General features: G+C 38.5%; 2 protein-coding genes across 3 annotated transcripts; one reads left to right on the top strand and one right to left on the bottom strand.

Moving 5' to 3' along the window:
* Window positions 1-162: 162 nt before the first annotated feature.
* On the bottom strand, window positions 163-15,142 carry si:dkey-87o1.2 (uncharacterized protein LOC796684 homolog). 2 transcript variants are annotated; one of them, XM_037537265.1, is made up of 6 exons: window positions 15,099-15,142; window positions 14,903-14,996; window positions 13,572-14,096; window positions 2,603-2,657; window positions 937-1,054; window positions 163-574 (listed from the first exon to the last, which is right to left on the bottom strand). In XM_037537265.1, exons 3-6 carry the CDS (start codon window positions 13,866-13,868, stop codon window positions 541-543), a joined length of 504 nt encoding a protein of 167 aa, XP_037393162.1. In that variant the 5' UTR covers window positions 13,869-14,096; window positions 14,903-14,996; window positions 15,099-15,142; the 3' UTR covers window positions 163-540. The 2 variants fall into 2 exon arrangements, with proteins under 2 accessions (XP_037393162.1, XP_037393161.1); XM_037537264.1 differs by lacking the exons at window positions 14,903-14,996; window positions 15,099-15,142 and adding an exon at window positions 14,452-14,686.
* Window positions 15,143-15,184: 42 nt separating this feature from the next.
* zgc:174935 (uncharacterized protein LOC796019 homolog) lies at window positions 15,185-20,747 on the top strand. Its single transcript, XM_037537263.1, has 4 exons — window positions 15,185-15,519; window positions 16,078-16,132; window positions 16,899-17,013; window positions 17,668-20,747. The coding sequence occupies exons 1-4, from the start codon at window positions 15,223-15,225 to the stop codon at window positions 17,795-17,797; spliced, it is 597 nt and encodes a 198-aa protein (XP_037393160.1). The 5' UTR covers window positions 15,185-15,222; the 3' UTR covers window positions 17,798-20,747.
* The last annotated feature ends 5,909 nt before the right edge of the window (window positions 20,748-26,656 follow it).

The raw sequence follows: 26,656 nt of genomic DNA, 5'->3' as shown, positions 1-26,656 counted from the left end.
TGAACTGGACAGTGGAAGTAAAAACATTCTTAACTTTCAACGTAAGTTAAATGTTACAAGATTTTGTCCTGTGTCATTTATGGCCATTTCTGTTTGTCTTCCATTTTAAGGGCAGGTGGTATTTTTCAAATTATGCTTAAAAAAAGAAAAAAGCAAACAAAATGCAGACACAATGTTTTATTCTGACAGCAATAATATGCCATATTCTTGTAGCCTGGCACAAAAGTGTTTTGTAAACTAACACATCCTGTTCAAGAGTGTAGGATATTATTGCTTTTATGCAATCACTTCTTTCAGATGGATATCAAAAACAATTCTATATTCATGAGTGTTACTGGAGATCACAGTCATAAAATAACAGCATCAATAGACCACAAAGCAAGTTTTATTATTTAAACTACAGTTTCTTTTCTGCATTACAAAATGAATTCCATTACTTTGGTTTTCTTCAGAACAACACATGGAGAAGAAAAGCTGTACATTAATACACTGTTGAGAGGAAGAGTTTTTCCTGAGTTTACGTTTTGTCTTCATCATACTTTACCGAGCAGCCTTTTTGCCCTCACACAATTTCCTGTGCAAACACAACACAAGATTAATGGTACTTAAGCTGAAACTATAAATCATAACTATTGTAATTCATGCTGAATGACAGAAGCTTGCTACTGTACATAAACATGGCCTGCTTTTGATTAAAGACAGCAACATATTCATTAACAGCACAGACTGCAAGAAAATGATTAAATGCTTTCTCCAGGATCATTAAACTCACTAAAATCTGAACACTGTTCCTCAAATAGTTCAGGTCGTTTACAGAAATACAGTTGTCTGCTGTATGCCCATTCATTTTAATGCAACACATAAATCCAGTAAACTGTGTCTCCTGAACTACTGCAGCACTGAACATGAGTTCACCAATGAGAGTACAGTCCTCACCTTCCCTCCTCTTTGTCTGCATCCACAAACTCACAGATCTTGGCATCTCTGTCCAGAATTTGCTTTTGCAGATTCTGAACCTCCACCTGTGTGTTCTCCACCTCAGCCTTTTGGTCAACTAGATATTTAGACAGTTTAAGACAAATATCCAGACCCAGGTTAAGCATATGCACACTAAAGAGAAGTGAGGTGAATCACCAATGACACTCCAATTTAGTCACAAATTTGCCTTAAGTCATGTCTGGGGAACCATCCTTTAAAGGATTATTCCAAACTCATCTAACTTTTCAACCTAATTTGACACATCAGATTAACAAAGGAACAGAAAATCTGTTAACAAAACACAAACTAGACTTCCATATACTTCTTTTTATGCATATTTTGACATTGAATAAAATAAGAAACATAAATACTAAACCAAATCATTAAAATTCATTTAAGTTTGGTATGCTTATTTTGGATAAAATTAATGATACAATTTCTGCCAATAAAATGGAATGTAAAAAAAATTACAGTGGAATCACAATTGCTGCATAAATAACGAAAATTAGAACAGAAGCGCCCTATGACTGGTCAACTATTTTGAACCATCAAAACTATAAAATATGGCAAAAAGCAGGTACTAAAAAATTAAAAGTACCTTTAGAAAGTTTATTGCACAGAGCTGGTGGAAACCCAGCACTGTTCATATTATTAGTTTTTGCGACATTTCAATTATTAGCTTCTATTGCTTCTATTAGCCTCTGTGAAGACTGGCAATGTACTGGTGACACCCCTCACTCACATACCCTGAATCTTTTATGCAAATTCACATACGTTAGTCATCCTAATAATCATAATTCTAATAAGCAATCCAAGCACACCTAGTCATGTGTTAATATGAATGACAACAAGACAGAAAGCTATCTGAGTGGCATACTGGTGACTTTCATTTAAGTTTTTGAAAGATTTAAGGACTTGTACTGATGTTTTTTTTTTTTTTTTTTTTGTGACGCTTGTAGAGTGATTGTTCCTTGAGAAGGACGCTGTGACATGAGATAAGGACTTGTTTTTGTCCATCCCAGTAGACATAGCTGAGGTCTTTGGTATTGAGTATTTCCACTAGTATAACTAGGAGGAAACACCAAAAGTGTTTACTACATTACAACTGACTGGGTCTTTTTCATACATTTTTATCTTAGTTATGCTGTGGTAAACTACCCAACAGCTTGTGGTGTTTCTGCTGCTTATACAATGATGGAAACACCCAGTACCATAGTAGCCCTATGCATAGTAGGACAGATTGGAGACAGGCATAAACAAGTCCTTATCTCATGTCACAGTGTCCTTCAAAAAGAACAATCACTCTCCAAACATCACAAAGAACAGTAGCATGAGTCCTTAAATCTTGTAAGGTCTCAGAAAAGAAGTAATTGAAAATATGGATGATTTTTAATCTTCTAGCTTATATTTGACTGCATGACACATAGAACACGCATGCGTAGGCCATACTGAGGAGAGGTTTCCAGTACATCTCTCTGACAGCTTGTTGTTTTGTAGTCTGTTTTACTAAAAAAACATGATTAGGTTGGGGGTTCAACAGGCTTTCTGTTTTATTGTCCCAAGTACAGAGAGTGGGATACAGAGATTATGTTCAAAAACAATGAGGCATAAACCAATATCTTACTTTTTTGCTTCTCACGTGCTTCAGTAGCTTTCGTTTTTTTCTTCTCAGAGTCAGTCTGCAGAGAACAAAGAGAGATGAGGAGATTAAATTAATGCACCATCAATATGTTCTGCTACGGTGCAGTCTATACCAGATCATTTGAATATTTCTCAGAAAATGATGTAGCACCTCCAACACTCTGTGATGAAATAAACATTCACAGTAGTCAGTTCAGTTCTATCAGTCCTTTTACAACATATGTGTGAAGCGGCGTTACAGCTTCAATAAAGCAGACTGACCTCTAAGAAACCAAATCAAAGGGTGATAGTGGTAAAAGGATGAAGTGTTAGAGTGGAGAATATTATAAAAAAATTATAATACAATAGAAATGGAGTCTTTACATTATATAAAGGTTATTTAAACTCTTATTTAGACATGGTAATTAAGGGGACCAGAAGTGGTTCTTCCATGGCATCTCTCAAGTAACCATTACTGGCACCTATATTCATACAAGTGTAGGTTAATGGCATTTCTCCACAGGGGAGTGTGGTATGGTACAGATCTGTGATCACACATTATGTTGTCATTTCTCACATTTGAAAAAGACTACAAAAACATAATGGGCATAATGGGTAGATATCAACTATAGTTACTATTACTCATATCTCCTCATTCCAAACGTCCAGTATATTGACATTTTGTTCCCAGGTACTGTAGCTCTATAGAAGCGGGTATGTCCCCACACTCAACTGTGTTTCTACAGAACTCAGTCTTTGTACTGAATAATTATTTAATTGAACGTTCTCTCTGTTTATCTTGACATAAACAAATATGCCAGCTGGCGAGATATTCGCCACCTCCAAAACCAAATCAAACAATGTTTCTGAGTGATACTGTTTTTATTTCCTAAATGCTTCTGTATATTCTCTAGAAGGTCCTTCTTGCAAAGGATAAAAAATGAATTAGTAGACATTTGTTTCTAAATGCACAAAATTTGAAGTTTAATATCCAGTGATCATTATGTTCTCTGATTTTTCCAGTGCCTTTAACGCCATTCAACCCCTCCAACTGAGAGACAAGCTGGTTAACATGCAAGTGGATCCACACCTGGTCTGCTGGATTACTGACTACCTCACTGGCAGACCTCAGTATGTCAGGCTGAAGGACTGTACATCAGAGACTGTGGTCAGCAGCACAGGAGCACCACAAGGGACTGTACTTTCCCCCCTTTCTGTTCACACTGTACACCTCAGACTTTCAACACAACTCTGAGATGTGCCACATGCAGACGTTTTCTGGTGACACTGCCATCGTGGCTTGTGTAAGGGGAGGGCAGGAGGGGGAGTACAAGACCCTGGTGAAGGACTTTGTGGAGTGGTGCTGTGGTAGTAGCCTGCTTCTGAACACTGCCAAGACCAAGGAGATGGTAGTGGACTTCCGCAGGGTTAGGCCACCCACACAGCCAATCTCTATTGAGGGGGTTGAAGTGGAGAGGGTAATGACCTACAGGAATCTTGGGCTGCAACTGGATGATAGGTTGGACTGGTCAGCCAACACAGACATCCTGTACAGGAAGGGTCAAAGCAGGCTCTACTTCCTGAGGAGGCTGAGGTCCTTTAACATCTGCAGGAAACCTCTGCAGATGTTCTATCAGACCATGGTTGCTTGCTGTCTTTTTTATGCTGTGGTGTGCTGGGGAGGAAGCATAAAAAGGAGAGACGAGATGCGACTGGTCAAGCTGGTCAGGTGAGCGGGGTCAGTGGTCAGTGTGGAACTTGACTCTGTGGTCAAAGTGGCTGAGACAAGGACACTACACAAACTGCTCTCCATTATGGAGGATGATGGCCATCCACTGCACACCATCATCACGGACAGGAGGAGTGTGTTTAGTGGCAGGTTGCTGTCACAGAGCTGCTCAACCAACAGATTCAGGAGGTCCTTTGTCCCATCAGGCTCTTCAACTCTTCCCAGGGGGACCAGCAGAGAAGGGGGGGGGGGGGGGTTTAATCTGAATCTCATGCTTATCTTGTGTTTTATCTATTCATCTGCACATATAGACAGTGTGCTACACATAGAGCACTTTCTGCATACCTCATTGCGCATCTTGCACATCTGGACACTAGACACTTTATTTGGTACAATATATGCACATATTTATTTATATTTATTTATTCATTCTGTGGTCATTATATGCCGTCACCTGTACATTTTTGTACAGTCATTATTGCACTGCATTTCTCATCTCAGGTTATATATATCACAGACTGTTGTATTATTTATTTATTTCTATTTGTATATGTGCCTGTAGATAGGATCTGGTTTATTTATTCTTGTTATATGTCTACACCTGTTTACGGTTACTGTATAGTGTTGGGTGTCTGCCACTGACTGCTAAATTTCCTTCGGGATCAATAAAATATCTATCTATCTATCTATCTATCTATCTATCTATCTATCTATCTATCTATCTATCTATCTATCTATCTATGCTTATGCCTATGATAAATTTAATAAAGTCTTGCATTACAAAATGCAATCAGATCTTAGTTTATTCTTTAGAAATACACTATTGTGTTTAATTAGGACTTTTTTTGTGATCTCAATGGATTTCACTGACCAGTGTGCTGGACAATGGAATGAGGCATAAGTCTGCAAGATTTTGAAAAATTAACATTTATTATCATCAGACCCAAACAAAAAACTAAACATTTCCTGGGTTTCAGAAACATGATTTCTGTCTATGACAATGGCCTAGCATATAAAATGTTTGTAATATGTATAATATTTCAAACATATCTATGTAATATATAATATGGCAATATATTTCTTTTTTCATCAGTGACCTTGATCATGTCAACCATTTGTTTATTTTAGATTTTGTAATATAAATTAGTGTGTATGTTGTATGTTAAAAGCTCTTTGTTTATTACTAGTTTACAAAAATTATTAGGATAATTATTTACTATTTTAAAAACTGTTCATGCATCTACGTAGTTCCAGGAGCTTTTTCACACAACAGTACATGCAGAAAACACAGACAATGTTAAATGCTTGCTTTATATCTTGTTGTGTTGGTCATAATAAATATGTTAATTTTTCAAAAACTCATCTCATGCGCCAAGTATAGTGAAAACTATTATACCTTTCCTACTAAACAAAAACAATAATTAATGTATTATGTTATTTAGGATGAAGCAGAAAACACGTTTCATAACAAAACACTGTTTGCTTTTAAAGTGTCTAGTCCCGGGACTATACCGGATGTTGTTTATAGGCCCTCTGTAGTGACCTTTTTTATGACACATGCAGTTGTTCAATGTTATAAAAGCACTGACAATAACCACAGTACAATTAGAAAATGTACTGTGGCATGGTTTATTATTAGTAAATTATTATATTTCTCACCTCTATTCCTAACTCCACATACATGAACCCTCCCTACATCCCAAAGTACAGACAAAAACAACACAGGCACTCTGTGCAGCAGAGGGTGAAAGCTGTGGAGTCTTGTTTCTGCCACAGTATTTATTTCACATTGATACAATGTTGTCTTTCACAAGGCTTGAGGCTAGTGTTCATCTTGACTCTGAATAACGACTCAGGGCAGGTTTAAATGACTAAGATCTTCTGTACATACACCGTGACGCAAACTCTGAAAGTGCTATTATAAATGCTAAAGCAAACTCTGAAGAGGAACAATTATGCTCATTATGCTCTTATTGCAGTCAGTGTTACTTCAGCATGCACGCAAATGAGGTGCTACCTATATGCAAATTTTATGCAACACCAAGAGAGAAGAGTAAATGTGTGTGCTTGTGCTTGTTTGTTAATGTTGTCAGGTCACACTTCACAGCAGTTTTATAGCAGGCATTGAGCTGTTAATAACTGACTAGAGTCTACTGTTCACTGCACCTTACAACTCAGGATGAAAGCAAATAATCTTAATATGCTCAACGTTACCAGTACCTAATCTGAATCCAAAAAAATAAATCAATCCTGACAATTCTAAGCATAAACACTGACTTCCAGTCCCTTGCAAATAAAGCATGTGCCAAATTACAAACTTTAGATTAAGTGTTTACTACACATTTAATATAACAAAGTAGTCAATACAGAAGAAAGTGAAGGGCTTGAATATGAAAATTAAAGTTTGCATGCCTTAAAATGCCCATATCCTACATTTTTCCCATATTTCAACTTTTATGTAGCTTTGTGTACCATAATTTACGTAATTTATTTTCCAACCTCACTTCAACCCTTAGAATTAAACAGTCTGTTTTGTTACTCTGTCTTTAAGACTGCTATACATACTAAAGCACTCTGAGTGAAAACATTACTTATAACGTCAATATGAATGAGTGGGGCTAAACTGCTGTAGGCTGATAGGTGGACAGATGTAAATGAGTTGGTTCTTGTGACATCACAGAAACAATGTCATTAAAAACAGGCTGGTTTTGCAGAATCTTTTCCATATATGGACTGTATCGACTAGGTAGTGAATGATACATTTGGTTTACATATTATTATAGTTATAACTATATTATTATCTGATTTATATTCTTCTTCTTCTCTTTTATTCTTATTTATCTGCTGTTTCTTTTCCGCGTAACTCATCCCGCAGTTTTAGAGATATCAACACCGTTCCAATTCCAGATTGTCCGGGCCGATTGTGTGATGCATACTTGTATACAACTTTTTGATCTGCAGCAATGGATTTTTTTGTCCCATAGAGAATGAATAGAGTGACAATTTACATGCAAATCTACGGCACTTCTGCTTGCCTGAATGACACCGTTTCGCATACATTATCTCAAGGCAGGCCCCCTAACATGAATTCACTGTTGTTCTGACCTGTACTCATTCGTTTGTCATTTTATTCCATTACTCGTTTCTCCTATAAAGTCCCATTCATTTTTGCCACCACTCAAACTCTATTACTTCTTTGCCCAAGTCACCAAAATGCATGTATTCATTTAGGGCGGGTCCCCAAGCTCTAATCCATAGCCATCCTGAACCATACTCCTCTATTTGTTGATTTATCATCCCTCATTACTCCCATAGAGTCACATTCATTTTCTAACCCAGCAAAGCCTCAATCTGTCTTTTTCCCAACAGCCACCAAAGTACATGTACTCATTCAGGGCAGGTCCACAAGAACTAATTCACCGCCAAACTGACCCGGACTCCTCTATTTGACATTTTTTCATCCCTCGTTCCTCCCATATAGTCATATTTATTTTCGCCACCACTCAACCTCTATTACTTTTTTGCCTGACATTAACCAATTTGCATGTAGTCATTCAGGGTAGGTCCCCAAGCTCTAATCCACAGCCATACTGACCTGCACTCCTCTATATGTCGTTTTTTGTCCCTCGTTCCTCCCATAGAGTCCCATTCCTTTTCGCCCAAACTCAGCCCTATTACTTACTTTACCCAACAACATCCAACATTCAAGTACTCATTCAGGGCAGATCCCCAAGCTCTAACTTACTGACCCTCACTCCTCTATGTGTCATTTTTTTTAAGCTTTTTTCCTCCTACAGACTTCCATAGTAACCACTGCACAACCATTCCGTGTTTCCTTCAGGAAATGCACTTTCCTAGTTTTAATGACTGTTATTCCAAAAACTAAAGGAAATTTGGTTTAACATAATATGGGCACTTCAATACTGCAATTCTGGATTCAGGCACACTGCAAGAGCACCATCATACATTCCCAAACTGTCCATGGTATCATTAAAATGAGTTTTAGGTGTTTTTTGAGAACCCTAAAATAAAACAAAAATTAAAAGCATAATTTGCTAATTTGCCTTATTGTCTCACAACAGCACCATACTAGGGCTGCCAGTTTTCTTTCTTTTTTTTTTTTTTTGATCACATCATGATGTCAGAGCACTCCTGGATTCCGCTTAGTTAAAAAAAAGGAAGGTAGGATGTTTAGAAAAGGTTTGTACATGTTAGATATAGGTTCTGGATTTATTCTGAAAGGTGGGGCTGCATGTGTGAAGGGGGCAATGAGAGGGAGCTACAGTGAAAGAGCTGTGGGAGTGCACTGCTTTTCATCTGGAATTCTGTTCATTCAAATTCCTACTAAAGCTGCATTAAAGGTTTGAATTCAAAGCTTTCTAAGCTTCTTCTGAGAATCCAATGTTACAATATCTCAGTTCACACAACAAATCAACACCATAACGACAGTGTTCGTATCACAGCACTGCAGCGCACATCCACTAAGTGTGCTGCACTGCCTTGCATATTACAGTGTAATATGCTTGATATTTTGGTTTTTATTCGTTAGATACTTACAGCAGCAAGAACTTCAATATGTGCAAAAAAAGTTTGTCTAATTTTACTCAAATTAGCTATTTATACTTTATTGTGTACAGCCTCTGATGTGTGCATCAGCTGAATATGTAGTACTGACGTTACATGCTTGATAGACGTGTGACACAGAATCATTTTGTATTGAGTTTAGGTTGTGTATTACATTGCTAGTCGGGACAATTTGTCACACCACAGAAAAATGTGTTATTAACCACTCAGCCAAATTTCAATGACTACAAACCTGGCAAGTACATAATAGGTTTCAAAACTGTTAAAAACAAATAAGCAGTATTCTTTGCTCAGAGATTCTGGGGGCAGAAATCTCGCCCACTCGCAGGAAAGAGGCAGCCACTCTGCTGCGCCTCAGAGAACTATAGTCATGGCCAGAATGGATGGGGTTTACAAAAGTCGCATGTATTGCATCCCATGTCAAATAAAAAAGTTTAGAACCCAATATGTTTTGTCCTGTGTACGATTTCCTTCTTTTTCACAAAGAGCGGCGAGTACCTCCGGTTTAAGCCTCAGCAGGGTAAAACTTACTTCTACTCCATATATTTACTGCAGAAGCCTTGTCAAAATGTTATATTATTTTTCCATAATACACAAACACTACACTACCACAAGGGGCGGCACGGTGCCGTGGTGGGTAGCGCTGTCGCCTCACAGCAAGGAGGGCCTGGGTTCGATTCCCCAGCCGGGCGACCAGGGTCCTCTCTGTGTGGAGTTTGCATGTTCTCCCCGTATCTGCGTGCGTTTCCTCCGGGTTCTCCGGTTTCCTCCCACGGTCCAAAGACATGCAGTCAGGCCAATTGGACATGCCCCTAGGTGTGAGTGTGTGAGTGACTGTCTGTGTGTGTCTGTCTGTCTGCCCTGCGATGGACTGGCGACCTGTCCAGGGTGTATCCTGCCTTCCGCCTGAAGACTGCTGGGATAGGCTCCAGCACCCCCCCACGACCCTGATGGAGAAGCGGCTTAGAAAATGGATGGATGGATAGACTATCACAGCCCTATTTTAGTTTTTGTGCACTGTCATGACAAATAGTGAGAATAAGAAGTGGATGGAAGCACTGATTGAACTTTAATGTTAACATGTATGTGTGGTAGCCCTGTGTACTGCTGCTGTAGATGCCTCACATCAAGCAGTTTCTGTGTCACTGTACAACATGTCAGCGATTTTTGTAATATTTGTGTTTTCAAAAATAGAATAACTTTTATAGCCATTGCTAACTGTATCTGTATTCCCAAATAACAGGAGCTAGCATTCATTAGCTGCTGGCACCAGTTGGCTAACACTTACAGTGTGCCAGAGATTTCTCTAACACTGTAAAGCAAACCAAATCTTTTATATGTAAAGTCTATTAGACAGACCTCATTTAAGCTCTTTTTAGCTTATAGTAGACTAGCAGGCCACAGGCACTAATTAGCTAACCTACCATTAACAGCTTAAGGAACATCAGCTTCAAAAGATTAGCAAACTTTGAAGCTAACTGGCTAACCAGCTATGTTAGCCATCTTCCAAACTGCGTTGTTCTTTTAGTTTCATTACAATTTCTGCAACTAGTATCTTAACATCGTGGATATGCTGTGACATTTTCATTTCCATTTTTTGATTTAGCTAGCTAACTAGTTTTGTGATGTGGGAAGAGCCATGTAGTGCCTCTCATAATGTGCCAGTTAACGTTGGCTGTTCATAAGAAGCTGATCATAAAATAATTATTTCGTTGACAGTTTATTGCCTGTAGCACTAGCTTTTTAAAGATGAGTACATTTGCTGGTGACACTGCTTTATGTTAGCTGCTTTATGTTAGCCAAGTAATCCTGTCTGGGACAATAGCTGCTGTTAGCAATGGCTTCTAGCTAGCTGTATATAAACATAGTCTATCAAATCCATACTACATTGAAGTTCTTCTTTCTTCTTAAAACACAAATATTACAAAATACAGACAAACACAGACTGCTTGATGTCGGGCAGCTGCAGCAGACTGCAGTTAAAACAGAGCTATCCCACACATACAGCATTTTAGCTCTTTTTGAAGTTACATCAGTGCTTCCATCCACTTCTTATTCCCGCTGTTTGTCACGATGCTGCAGGAAAACTAAATTATGGCTGTTGTAGCCCAGTGCTTGAGTATTATGGTACCCCTCAGACAACTTGTAGAGAGAATTCCCACACTCTTAATATCTTCCTGGTTTCTCAATTGCTAGAGGGTGCTCTTAAGTGAGTTCAAAATGAAGGGGTTAAAGACAGAGCATTTGAGTTTATAAATAGTTAAGCATTAAAAAAAGAATATATCCAACACAGAACTGCATAAAATGCATTACTACTTTGCTAAATTAACCCTCTTTGTGAAAAGGGTCCATGTTAGCATGTTCTCTCTCTCGGATCAAAAGTGAAGCTGCTAGATGTGCTTCAGCTGACACAGACACACAGAATTGACTCCATCTTATAGGTTTATTGGACTCAGATCAGGACTCTGTGCAGGCCAGTCAAGTTCTTCCAACTACTAACAACAAACTTGGTCATCCATGTCTTTATGGACCTTGCTTTGTGCACTGGTGAGCAGTCATGATGGAACAGGAAAGGGCCATGCATTGCGCTTTGCATTGCGCTTGGTGATGTAATGCTTGGATGCGGCTGCTCGGCCATGGAAGCCCCTCTCTCACACAACACATACAAACTCACACATGGAGCACAATGTCTCACATGCTCACAGCCTAATGCCCAGCAATATCAGAAAACATAATGATTTTTTTTAAAGTGGAACTGCTTTTAAGGTGGAATTGAACTTAGGTAGCACTGAATTTTAAGGTGGAACTTCTTTTAAGGTAGCACTGAGTTTACACTGAGAATGAATGGGATGAAAAATTGCATGATAATCTACGGTACTTCTGCTTGCCTGAACGACACCGTTTCGCATACACTATCTCAGTGCAGGCCGCCAAGCACGAATTCACTGTTGTTCTGTCTCACACTCATCTGTTTCTCATTTTTTCATCCCTTCTTCCTCCCACTGAGTCCCATTCATTTTTGCCACCACACAAACTCTATTGCTTCTTTACCCAACGGCAAACAAACTACATGTACTCACTCAGGGCAGGTCCCCAAACTCCAATCCAAAGTCATTCTGACCTGCACTCCTCTTTCTGTCATTTTATCATCCTTCTTTTCTCCCACTGAGTCCCATTCATTTTCGCCACCCCACAAAATCTATTACTTCTTTGCCCGACAGTCATCAAAATGTATATACTCATTGAGGGCAGGTCCCAAAGCTCTAATCCACAGCCCTGCTGACGTGCACTCCTCTATATGTTGTTTTTCACCCCTGGTCCTTCCCATATAGTCACATTTATTTTCGCCACCTCTCAATCTCTATTATTTTTTGCCTGACAGCAACCAAATTGCATGTAGTCATTCAGGGGAGGTACCCAAGCTCTAATCCACAGCCACACTGACCCACACTCCTCTACATGCTGTTTTTTCATCCCTCATTTCCCTCATAGAGTCCCATTAATTTTCTAACCAAACAAAGCCTCAATCTGTCTTCTTTCCGACAGCCACCAAAATACATGTACTCATTCAGGACAGATCCCCAAGATCTAATCCACTGCCACACATGTGTAGTCTTTTTATCCCTTGTTCCTTGTATAGACTTCCATAATATCCACTGGGCAACTATTCCGCGTTTCCTTCAGGAAAGGTACTTTTCTAGTTTTATTCACTACCAGTAAACTTACACCTGTCTGAGTTTTTATACGTCATGTTTATAGTGGTAAAACAGGTAAATTTGGAAAAAAAATTCTCTGGGGACCATTCCCTTACAATGTCCTGCATGTAACCTCATCATCGTGAATGGGTTTTAAAAGAATGTTTAAGGATGAAATCTTATCTGAAAACTGTTGTAAATTGTTATTTGTAATTGTTTCATGTTATACATTTTAATTATACTGTAAAAGAGCTTCTAGAGTCATTAAACACTTCAGACATCTGGTTCCTCATTGTATTGTAAGCACGGTTACTAAGCAAATAACATTTTCTGGATCACAGCATTTCACAATAAAAACTTTGAATGACTTTGTTTACGTCTAAACCATTTACACCAAATAGTTTTAAGATTATTTTTAACTCTAGAAGTAAATTCTCTCTGTAGTTCTCTTCTACTTAACTAACATTTACTTCTTACCTTGTCTCTTGAGCTTTAGAATTAAGCAAAGGAGTGAGCCATTGAGAAAGAAAATATTGTATCATGATACTTCAAGACATTTTCATGATACATGACATACATCATGATATTCAGTTTTTCTGAGATTGAATAAATTAACATAGAAGAAACAGAATCTGTCCTGCAAAACATAAACACTATAATTCTATAGTAATACAGTAATACAATAATATAGTTATAATTATAATAACTAGTTATTTTTATTCAATGTTTTACAAAAGTCACTGCACTAAATTCAAACAGGTCTAATTATACTCACTTTGCAATAATAATTCAATACTGACCACCCATAATTCAGACCATTTAGCTTTAAAAGCTAAGAAATACAAAAATCCACACAAGCTCAAGCTGAGACATGAGTGACACCAATAATAGGCCACTGTCCCACACTGGAGGCCTGTGACTGGGATCAGCTAGAACTGTATAATCGACAATGTGCCATTTAGTACCTTTTCTTTCTGACAGGTGCTCAGGCTCTTCTCAGATTCACCACTGGCCTTCTGCAGTTCCCCCTTCTTCTTCACCAGCTGATCCCTCTTTTTGTTCAGTGGTGTCAGCTCGTCATTCAGCTGCTGTATCTTCAACTTGGCTTTCACTATTTCGTCCTCCTTCGCCTTCACTTGTTCAGTGGTTGACGTTATTTGGGACCTCAGACGGCGGATGGTGAACTCTTGCTGAAAGGCCTGGTAACCCACAGCAATCAGCACACACACGCACAAGAATCCCAGCACCATCATCGCCTTCATCTTGCACGAGAGAGAGAGAGATGGGGAAGACGAACAAGAGGTCCACAGAAGAGATGACCGGAGGGGAGGGGAAAGTAACTGAGCGGAGTCCTTTTCTTCCGTGTCTCAAGATCTGTCCGTCATTTACTGAGCTCTCACTGTAGCAGCTCGGTGTCAGCAACTGCACACCTCTCCCTCTCCTCCTCCCTCCCTCCACAGAGAATCCGGTCTTACCTGTCAAACTCGACCCTAAGGTGTAACGCAAACATCGAGAGGAGCGTGTAAGTGTAAAAATGAGAACAATGCCAAACGCATTTAACTGTTTCTTAAACCAGCCTCATTCCCTGACACGCCCTGTCACAGCATATTCTCTACTTCTACCCTCATTTCAGTTTTTAGCCACCATGCACCATTACGAGTAAACATGAAAAGCAGGTTATGAGCTCGGATAAGAATAAGAAAATGTGAATCGTTGAACAGCTTGGCAGGAAAAACCAGGATCAAGCCAACTGTTGATACAGCGGTGCTACAGGCATTTCACACCGCCTACAGTGTTGAAACCTACATAAGGTTTGGCTCTTGGCCTGAAATGCAAGTCACTCACCTGCTGCGTGGCGCTTTATGAGCTTATGGAAAGGAAAGGAAGCAAATTTTGTCCGCTTTGCTTTCCTGTCAACACTACCGCAAAAGTTAGTTTTTTTCAGCGTATGCACAAAAACATGTTAATTTATCGTGATTACACGTCTAAAGCGTGAGAAAATGGCAAATAATGCAATTTCCTATAACTGGTCACCTTCCTGGGGATAAGACAGAGTGTGAAACTCGGTTTTTCTTTTCCCACCAATATTCCGCCAAGCCCGCCCTCCTGCGTTAGGATTGGCTAGTAGTTCACACGCAGCAGCCAATCCTAGCTTGCCTGCAGGAGAGCATAATCCAATGTTTGTGTGAGGGGGGTGGGGCTTTCCAGAATAAAGGTGGGAAAAGAAAAACCCGTGGAGGGTGGAGACAACGACAGGTACGGATAGTTTTAACCGTAACGGTCACCTCCGCCTTACTCTCTTTCGCTTTCCTCCTGGTTGTGGGGTCTTGTCGCCTCCGACACAGAGAGCTCTCAGGCGCTGGAGTTAGCGACCAGAGGAGGAAGGACACCTAACGCGGAAGAAGAGGCTGTTATTAACGGTCGTTAATAATTAACACACTTTGAGAAAGAAAGTTTGAGGATGAACTGTGATAAAAATGCTGAATAGTTACTTCGTGAAAACTCGTTAAGTGACAGGATGCAGCACTGCGCGACACTGAGGCTGTAACTACAACAGACGGAAAGTACTTTACATAGAGACTCGCGCCTTGCTTAGACTGACTGACTGAAGTTAACATGAGGAGCCAGGCTTTCCTGTTGACTGTGTTGGTGGTGTGTAGCCTGGGCCTCGCAGGCTACGTTCACCACAAGAGAAAGGAAGAGGTCAAATTAGTCAAACACGCCTCTTTCCAAAACGTCAAGCACCGGGTAACCAGCGACGTGCTGCGGGAGTACATGTCCCATGTGGTGGAGTCGAACTCCCTGCTGGACAAGACCAATAAACAGATTGTCGACCTCACTGCTGAAGTGAAAGAAGCGCAAGAGGCCTCAGATGCGAAGCGAGGTCTAGTGGAGACTTGCACCGGTGACCTGGTAAGAGAGGAGCTGATTTTGTGTGATCATTTTTTTTCAAACTGGATCCTGAAAAGTGTTTCACAAAAGCAGGGTTTCTCAATAAGGCCAAAAGTGAGGACTCTTCTTCAGTTAGACAGACTTTGTCTTTGGCTTTAAATGATCTCAGAATCAACATGAATGCTGAATTTCTCTGGGCTAATTGAGAAATCTTTTTGTGAAACTCTTCTCCTGGAGTGCCACTGTCTTTAACATTTTAGTTAACAACCCTTTCCTGAATAGAACTAGATGTATAGTAGTGTAAATAGGGAAAACTATGCTGGGCAGTGGTACTCCAGAGCAAGGAGTGTAAAACACTGATGTACACTTAAGCTGTATAACCATTAGAAGAGAAACTAAGACACATTTTATTAGATCTGTGTGAGGGAGCAGTGTACCAGTTGTAGGCTTATAAAGTTGTAGACAGTGAGGTGTGGTCTGTATCAACTGTGCATGGATACATTTGTTTAGACTTGAGCATCTGGCCTTTTTCCAGCCAATTCTACTCTATCTAACTCTGTGCTGTTATTTTCCTGTCAGAAACATATAACCGATGAAATTGCGGGCATAGACACTGAGAAGAACAACGCTGATGGTAAGTCAGTCAAAGCCCACATTCAGCATCACTGTATGAGTGTTGTTCCCTTTAATGGCAAGGAACCATGAAACATCGGCTCCAAGATCAGAATGCACACTCAAATCTCTTGGGCCATAAATACTCTTGAGAAAACAAGTTTGGAAACATGAATACACGTGCACTTGCACAAGACATGGTAAAGTGCTTGCCTTTAGAATGCAGAGGTCACTTCTCCGAACTTATGTAGTTATATTTCTTTTACTTACTTACTTACATTTTGTACATATTTGCAAATTGAGTGAACAAATGACCGTTAATATTGAGAATGGACCACTGGGTCTTTAACGCATACCTATCAAAGGCAGTACAAATAGGTTAATACTGACTCCTTGTGGCTGTGCTGGGTTAAAACAGTCTAATGTTTCACGTCTGACAATACAAAATTATAATGGCTATTTTAATGTTATGTTTTTCTTAATTCATTTTGTTAAAATAATAACATTTTTGTGCTGTTGAGATGCAATACCAGTAAAACTTCACTGTCCAAAAAAACCTCTCCAAAATAGTAACATGGCAAGAGAAGACAAACTTTATTTACTTTTAATTTAATGAGATAAATGGAGATGCATTTTAGTGATGAAATGTTCATATCTGGAGAAACCAGAGCTACAGCACATTTATTTCATTATGTACACCTGACTAACAAACAAGATTTTTAGAAATCTCTGTGACTGATGGATTTTTCTTAACATTTCTTTGGCCCCTCTTTGGTATCCATGAACAGAGGAGTTTAAGAAGAAGAAGGCCAACTTGCAGGAGCAGATAGGCAACCTTAAAAAGGAAGTGGAGCAACACAGCAAAGTGTGTGACTACATCAAAAAGGACTCTGACGAGGGGAGGTGAGTCAAGTGCTGGAGGAGGCGTTTTAGTATTGACCTCTATATGAGCGCGTGGCTTATGTTTAAGAATTTGTTGGTTCAGTTTGAAGATTGTTTGGTTACGGAGATGCTTCAGTGCTGCTGGTCATAAAAAATACTTATTTAAAAAATTTTTTGAAGGTTAACATCTTAGATTTAAATGACATGATTCAGATCTCCAACTGAGCTATTATTCCCCAGGATAGTTAGTGGGCTATTATAGATGCCAGGGTGAATCTGACACAATTATTTCTAACTTTACTGCATGCTGGATGTAAAACCTGTTGCCTGACCCAAATAAAAGAGGTTGCTGAGGGCAGTTAGTTTCAGACTAGTGATGTGCACTTCTTAGATATGAAGCACTCTGTGGTCCTGGCTTGTAACTCATTCATGTTAAGCAGGGTGAAAATACTCTACAAGGTGGCATTATTAGCATTTTCTGTTAGCTGGTTTTGAGGCTTTTTGAGAGTGGCGTGTCCTCTTTTGTTATTTTGCCTCTTTTTTTAAAACTAAGTGAAATTCACCTGGTGCGTTTTTGAATATGCATGAGGATGTGCTGTTTAATTGAAATAACAAGGAAAATTAGAATCGGTTGAAACAGTCTTTAAGCTTGTGAACATTCTTCTTCACTGACAGGAAACTGTGTGGCTTGGAGGCTCTTCCAAAAGAGCCTGTTGCTAAGGAAGACAAGAAAGAAGAGCCGCCTAAGGACGACAAAAAAGAAGAGCCGCCTAAGGAAGACAAAAAAGAAGAGCCACCTAAATAACCCTTAAACAGAAAGTGGAAGGCTGGAGCTCCTAAGGCACATTAATGAAGCTAAAGCTATAAAAGCAGACGAGTTAATACACTAATCAGTTCAACGGTAAAAAAAAGGATTTACAGTTTACATTGCAACACATGCACACACATACACATTTATATACTCTCCTGTAGGTGTGTTTCTTTTTCCTGGTCTTTTACTTTAAGCCTCAAAACAATGTTTTGACAAGTTTGTGATGAATCATGGGTCTTTTATCTTTTCTTTCTGTTGATACTAAAACAGAGGATACTGTTTTCTGATATGCAAGCTAAAACTGTTGTTTTTCATTGGCAGTTAGGTAGCATCTAACTTAACTGTTAGATTAATTGTTGTAGTTATTGACCATGCTGCACTGTTGAACAGTGTACACAATAGTTTGTGTGAAATATCGCTGCCAACAGGTAATCTGTGTATTACAGATTGTTCAGTTATCTGTGACGTTCTGTATGCCTTTCATCATGCATGCTACAATCTAATTGGCTAGTGTTTTCCTGTCTGTTACTAGATGTCATAGATTGGCTGATTTTACAAATCTGAGGAATACGCTGTGGATGGTCTAACTGAATCTGTTTTGAATTTCGGAAGTTGGTTTATTATTTAATGTCATTTGTCATTCGACAAACTAAAGTGTTTTTTCCAAGAAGCAGGGTGGTATGATGTGGTAATGATAACAAACCTGTGATCATGCCTATTGTCATCATTTCAACTGCCAAGTGAACTGTTCCAGAGCTGAGTGCCTTTGCTGAGGGATTAAGCACAATTACACACAGTCAGAACATATGGGTGGAGCTAGAAGTAGTGCAGACCATTGTTTGGTCAAATGGAGTCTCATCACTCAAGTCAGACAAATATAAATTAATCAATAAATTAACTGAATGTACTGTGCAAATGTTTTAGGCACTTAAGCACATTATTTCAAACTATTTAATCTGGACATTAAGTGTGTTTTTGTAAAATTATGTACATTTGTTTTTCTAAAAAGATTTGATATCTTGGGAGCTAGTTTGAAGAACACAGTTTGGTTTCAGATTTATCCTCATCACCTCCAGCCATCGCTTGGATTTGTGATATTCCACCAGATCACTTAATTTAAGCTAATGAAGTATTGATTCGCCAACCCAGGTGTTTGATGAAGTAATAATAATAATACTGGGCTGCCATGATGAGAGGTTTGGTAATGGTTAAACAAAAACATTAACATACATAAACACACTACTTGTTGTATTAATGTTGTTTGTATTTATCGTAATATTAGTGTTTTTCTACTGGCCAGATAAACAGCTTTTTAAATAAAATTATTTTTAAGTGCCAAAAACTGTTGCACAGTAGTGTGTGTATAGAATTGCTCTGTCTCCATGCAAAAAACTAAATGCAGAAGGTTGATGTTGCTGCTAATATTTGTGTTCATTGTTAACTGTAGCATTACCCTATCTACCTTCACAATTCTGTTGAGAAATATAAAGCAGAAACAGGTACTTGGCTACAGTAACAGTAGTTCAATATTTGGATTAGTGACCATACTGAGCTATACCACACTGCTCACTGGAAAAACGCTTACATTTTAGCAATGGCATAAGGCATACATTTTAGCAAATGTTTTAGCAGGCCTCAGTACATTAACCCACCAACCACAAACATTGTAATGTTGGCAGTTGGTTGTTTCAGAATATCTGGTGAAACATTATAAACCAAATGACAGTGTGATTGGGGAGAAGATTCTAGAATAGAGGGAAAAATGTACTCTGGGACGAGGAATCTAGAGTCTCACACAGACATGGCACATCAATTGTTGGGTGATTCTGCTTTGGCTTTAATAAGATTTGCAGAATACAAAGAACTTTGGCCCAAACCCTTCCTGGTGGGAGTTGTAACCTAGGCTGCACTGGCGTGACAGTTTGAGGCTCATGGAACCTTTTTGCTTTCCGAACTAGCACCATCTGGAAAACATGCCTCACCAGCTATGCCCTGCAATCGATCATTTTCTGAAATACGGGTATATTTTGTGTATGCAAACATTCCAGCACTGTGAATTCCCCTGCGTGGGACTAATAAAGGAGCATCTTATTTTTATTTTAGCTTGTCCAGGATGATGTATGCAAAATGTATTGCAATTGATGTGCAAAAAAAACCCCAAACATTTTTTACAGGTACAGTTTTGTTTTAATTAAAAAGTCAAGCAGCAATCTAAAAAGAAAAATAATTTAAATAGCTTGCATGGCCAAATTGTCTCATCTCTTTCTCTTTTTTATTGTTTGTTTGACCTGCTAATGCATTCTTGCTTCATTTAGGAGAGACAAAAAGAATAAATGAGAGCAGAGAGAGGGAACAAACATTCCACATTCTTTTGTTTCTCTCTCTCTCTCGCTCTCGCTCTCTAATTAGTCATATTTTTACTGGTTATGATCAGTGAGTGTTAATGTGAATGGCAGTTAAATGACCACTCCTGTAGTGGTTATGTATTGTGTAACAGTGTGTACATGCATGAGTGCACATTTAGTTATGTGTTTAATTTGTGTGGGGGATTGTCTTTGTGTCTTACTCATGTTCTCCCATAGTTACCTTAACTGTGTGTGTGTGTGTGTGTGTGTGTGTGTGTGTGTGTGTGTGTGTGTGTGTGTGTGTGTGGTGACCCTCCCTCAGGCTCCGTTGCTCTGTGGTACATGCTCATGCTTATATGATAGTTTGTATCGACCATTCGAAGCACTCTGACCCTCTCACTGTCACCCCTCATCATCCTCAACTCATTAACTCAGTGCAGTAGTGCAGTCGTGACCGTACTGCTACAAGCCAGTCAGAGGCCTTAGTGAAAAACAGAGTTATAAAAGACCAACAGTTTGTTGTTAACGGTGTAAACTCTTCTATGTGTCTTTGATGATCTGCAATTTGAAATGTTAATAAATTATGCCACTGTATTAAATGCTTGAAGGTTTTTGTGTACATGGCGCTGCATGTTTTATATCTATATTGTATATATGTGAAAAGTGTAATTTCACAACATTAATATGATAAAATGGGGAGTAAACAGTGGTTGAAAATTTGCTGAGGCTAAAATGAAATCTTTGGGTACAATAATCTGTGGTGTTCTTTATATTACATATTACACGTTAAAATAGGTTTCTGTTTAATTTTCCAATTTAATTTTATTGTTGGGATATTTTGAGGAATAACTGTATTAACTTCCAGATATAATATCACAGATAAAACATTTCAATCAAGTTCTTATAGTTCTCAAACAATGGATTGTAACAAGCAGTTTTCTAGTATTACTGTATTTCTCAGCTGTGAATGAAGTTCTTAACCCCCCCCCTATATAATGTATTTTTTAAATAAATAAATATATTAAACATGTTTTTATATAAATATAAAACCATCTCTGAATCCATCCAAACTGCATCTTCATTACAGTTGTTTAGACCTGTCAATGTGGTTTGGGGCACTAAATGACTTACTGTCAAATATGACAGAATAAATGTTTTTGACGTTTTGTTTATAGCTTGCAACAAGTGAAAATGTATCTTAGTGCAACCTTAATAAAGACCTGAATATGGTTTGAAAAGGAGGAGAGATGTCTTGGCGGGAAAAATGGGCAAATGCTTACGTCTGGTGTTTATAGGCAATGTTAGTCTTGTAGCTCCAGCAGTAAACTAAAAAAGCAAGATTTGGACATCAAAGATGTGGATCTGGAGTAAGGGCAGAACCAAGTATATTTTTACTGAATACTATCTAAACTGTGAAGACCTAAATGCATTCCTTTATCTCTACTGAATAGTTATTCACTTCAAGTTCAAATTAAAGTTACTAAATCCTTCTGTTGCTTGCATGTGAAATCAGCATGGTGTGTCCATGTGTTTGCTATTCCCCTCCCTCTCCCTCCTCTGTCCCCTGTCCCACTCTACCAATGACACTGCTGCCCCCAGGCGCACAATTAGGGGATACAATTAGTGGCTCTCTGTCTTCCGCCCCAGCTCACTCAGAAGGTCACTGTGTCCGGCAGGGCTCTACATAGTGGACAAAACAGATGGACAGAAGCATGGATGGAGGGAGGGTAGATGCAGACTTCTACCTAACACCTGTATCTTTCACTGAAAGTCATTGATGACCAGATACAGTCTTCAATAAATTGGTTTGCTTTATCATTTGATTTATGTGACTTTGAGAGTGTTTAAACAGAATAGTAACCAAAATAGAAGATACAGTATGAAACGTGATCTTTTTTGACAAAAATACAGCTTCTATTTGTAAAAGATTTCCTTTTGTTTCCTGAGGTTAGCGCTGTTTTGTGCAACACAACAGCATATATACAGTCGTTTTCATGTCATACAATCCGTTTTAATTCCCCTACATAGATAAAAATCCTAATTTGTGTGAGTATGACAGACAGTTATCATGATTTTATAAAAGAAGAAACCAAAAGAATTTGTAATTGATATTTCTTCCATATGATTTGATGATTTGAACTTCCCTAATTAAAATCACCCATGACCCAGAAGAATAAGCGGCTTAGAAAATGTGTGTGTGTGTGTGTGTGTGTGTGTGTGTGGTTACAATGTACTGTGACAGACAGGCATAAACTGGGGTAAGGATTTTCCAACATAAAACAAAAGACAATCCACTGCTGTTTAGACTTGGGCAAAAGTGTAACACCAATCATATCAGACCTTGTAAGTTGTGAGCCAATAATATCAGACCTGGAAGAGGGTATCTGGTGCTGCTCATTCTGCAATGTCAATTTGCAATGACAGGATTTTAGCTAAAAGCTCACTGAAATAAAGATTAGGCCTTATTCAAAACTTTTTAACACTGGTGTGAAACAATCACACTGGTGTTAGCTACCAATAAGCCATAACATTAAAACCAACTTCCTTTTTCTACACTGACAATTTTTATTCATTTTCCAAATAGATGTACTTTGTAGATCTACAATTACAGACTATAGTTCATCTGTTTCTCTGCATACTTAACCCTTTTAGTCTGTTCTTCAGTGGTCAGGACCCCCACATGGATTATTCTCAGCACTGCAGTGACACTGATGTGGTAGTGGTTTGGTAGTGTGTGTGGCGCTGGTACAGGTGGCAGTGCTGCTGGAGTTTTTAAACACTGCCTACCCTCACTAGATACACATTGTTGGTCAACATTGTAAATGTAAAGTGAGAGACGATACCTAATTCGTTGCTGCACAATTGTGTTGGTCATCCTCTAGTCCTTCTAGGTCACAGGATGCTGCCCACAGGATGCTGTTGGCTGGATATTTTTGGTGGGTGAACTATTCTCAGTCCTGCAGTGATACTGAGGTGTTTAAAAAACTCCAGCAGCAGTGCTGTGTCTGATCCACTCAGACCAGTGAAACACACACTAACATACCACCACGTCAGTGTCACTGCGAAGAATGATCCACCACCCAAATAGTACCTGCTCTGTAGTGGTCCATTTGTAGAAAAATCATTCCCTTAATACAACCCCAATTCCAATGAAGTTGGGACGTTGTGTAAACATGGAAAGAATTCCACCTACAGAGCTTCAACAATTAGTGTCCTCAGTTCCCAAACGCTTATTGAGTGTTGTTAAAAGGAAATGTGATGTAACACAGTGGTAAACGTGCCCCTAACCCAAATTCTTTTGGAAGGTGTTGCAGGCATCAAATTCAAAATGAGTGAATATTTGCAAAAAACAATAAAGTTTATCCATTTGAACATTAAATGTCTTGTCTTTGTAGTGTATTCAATTGAATATAGGTTGATTTGCAAATCATCGTATTCTGACTTTATTTATGTTTTACACAACGTCCCAACTTCATTGGAATTGGGGTTGTATATCTTCACTTGTGAGACTGAATAAAAAATAATTGAGTAACTATCATTTTTGTGCTGTTATAAATCACTATGACCATATCACCAAACCTATTCAGCATATAAGTGCATATTTGGTTGCACAGACTGATACTGTACCAATCCGTAATCTGTGTATATGATTAACATACTTAGGACCTGCAGCTTATCAAAGAAAACATAAATAACAATGCTTGACTTTAATACCTTTGTTTGATCTATGAGTGTACTTGTAGGTTGAAAGATTTAGTATTTAAGTTCATAGTGCATACTGCAGATGTTCTGTGTGCCTTGATGAAATAAGCATTTTTGATCAATTTTCTACTTACTGCTAATCTAAATGTTCATGATGAACTGACATTTTGAGGCCATTAAAAACATGCTCCTGGGGGAGCATGCTGCCAGACTCCCTTAGTAAAGGCTTAGCCCCCTATCCATAAATCTCTAGTGATATCCCTGTAATAAAATGAGTTAATAAATGCGCACCACAGACATTACAATAACAATGCATGTATGGTGCAGGTATGAACCTTAAGCCTTACGCATTAATAGTGATCATTTACAAGAATCTGTCATCAGCAGTTCTGCGCGTAGTAATGGACTGAGCCCTGTATTAGGGCAGATGTGTGGAATGGATCTGATGATTATGATATTGATAAAAAGATTCTGGACCCGGCATGGTGACCCTGTTGTCGCCCGCTATGTGTGTTTGAGTGTGAAATCACAGCTATTGATCAGACTAATGCGGGAGGAAGAGCCGCAGGCACAATGATCAATATGCTTCTAATCAACCCCTCAGTGCATGGGGTACAAAACGTCTGCCAGGGTGTATATATATGCCCCTTCCACTGATCCTTTTCACACATTCACACAGGAGAATGTATCGCACACACTGACCATGATATTCGGATGCATGCATTTATATCACATTATACATTTAATGGACTTTGAGTACTTTTCTATTAATTTTTACCATCTCTAATGCACATTGAGACATGTGGTTGCTTCTGTGCTACACAAGGCTTCATGTCCACATGGTAAGTCTGTGGTTTGGCTTGTTTTCTCCATTGTGCTTTATCATTGTTTCACATTCTACATTGTATGCGTGTGGGATGTTTGCTCAGCGGTCTATTGTTTTTCAGAATATTTTGTTGGCTCTATTTGAAAAGGCCGGTCTGCAGCTGCTCCACTGTTATTCTCTTTCTTGGTACAGTTCTATTACCTGCTATTCCACCTCCTCCTGTTGCTTTTTTGACCTTATGCCTTCCTTGCCCCATGACAGTCATTTAATGTCCAGTCTTTTCTTACAGGTACTACACTTGCCATCAGCAGGCCAGGCACTGTATGATATGTTTGATATTCGGTTGTTTTCCTCATATCACATCAACTAAATATCAGACATATTCCTATAGAGCCTGGCACATTTCTACTCATCTTCACATTTAAGAGATTCCACCCCACATATTTTTCTTTTTATTTACTTTTTTAAGGGTTTAAGTAGGTGGAATGGAAAGGTACCAGACCACCATGACTGTTATTAGTGGAGAAAAAGGATATTGAGCAGAATTATATAAGAATAGTGCTGTTTAATAAATGTCCTTTGCTTTTTGTGTCAATTGTACATGTATGTACTCTTGTCAATCAGTCAATGGGTTTTATCTCTATTCTTACTACTTATAAGTTTGCAATTATTTTTTTCATTATGTAAACCCAATTTGCTTTCAGATAAATGTATAAAGTGAAATCAGTATACTAGTCCTGTGTAATTTCTTTCAAATGATTAAGAGGTTAGGTCACTTTAAACAAAAAAGAAAGAGAGAAATTTTAGTGTCCAGAATAGAACACAATATTGTTAAGGACAGACACTCGTCACTACATTTTACTCAAACAAGTTAGTTTCAAATCTTTTCGTTAAGCAGATCAACTATAGTTTCTCAAGATCCTACTACACTGCCACTTTATGACCTCCTGTTTTTTCCTACTATTTTAGTGTGTTACTGGTCTGAGCACCTTCACAGCTCTCAGTAATGATATATCCTTCCATATTCAATGTGCTAGCTAGAATAACAAGGGTCTACCAACCAGCCTGAAAAAAGAATAAAACAACTATGGAAAGCCAAAAGCATGATGTCCATTAAGACTACATGTATGTTTATGTACATCCATTATCTTATACATGTAGTGCTTTTTTATTTAAAAATATTGTGATTATATCATAAAATGCTGAACAGAGCTGATTCAGAAATAGCTAAGGAAGTTGTACATCATTAATTTATGGCAAGTTAAAACAAAATATTATTGTAAACAGACAATTACAGTACATATTGTACAGTATATAACTCAAAATTGAATAATGTCTAGGTTTAAGGTTTAAGGGTGTCTAAGATTTAAATCTACACTGTGTAAGTTACTGCTGCATATAGAATAACACACAATTATTACTATTAATGTAGTGATTCCAATGTAGTGATATTGAATATACATTTACACACCATGTAGAATACATTCTTTTCAAGTTAGACAGAAAGTGTTTAAGTAGTGCTCACAAAGCAGGTTATGTTCCTTTTCGTGTTTGCACTGACCTTGTGCTGTATACAGAATGATTAAGTCCCCACCCACAATCTCTCTCTCTCTGTCTCTCTCTCTCTCTCTCTCTCTCTCTCTCTCTCTCTCTCTCTCTCTCTCACACACACACACACACACACACACACACACACACACACACACACACACACACACACACAGATTCAAAAAGGAAGTGCCCATCTTGCTCCTTGTGTTCATTCTGTGACTACTTTGGGAAGAGTGTTAAAAGTAGTAAATAGTACTGAAAGTTTTCCATGATAATTAAGAACTAGATCATTAATTATCTAGTAATTCTTTAATTATCCAGAACGTCATTAATAATACACAATTTTTTAGAAATATTGTTTGATGTGGTGAATGATCTTTGTAAAAAGAACTTTGTTGAACAAGTTCTTATGTCCTGAACAAACAAAAA

This window comes from Pygocentrus nattereri, chromosome 3 (assembly GCF_015220715.1).
Source record: "Pygocentrus nattereri isolate fPygNat1 chromosome 3, fPygNat1.pri, whole genome shotgun sequence".
Lineage (NCBI taxonomy): Eukaryota > Metazoa > Chordata > Actinopteri > Characiformes > Serrasalmidae > Pygocentrus > Pygocentrus nattereri.
This window is presented reverse-complemented; position numbering and strand designations above follow the sequence as displayed.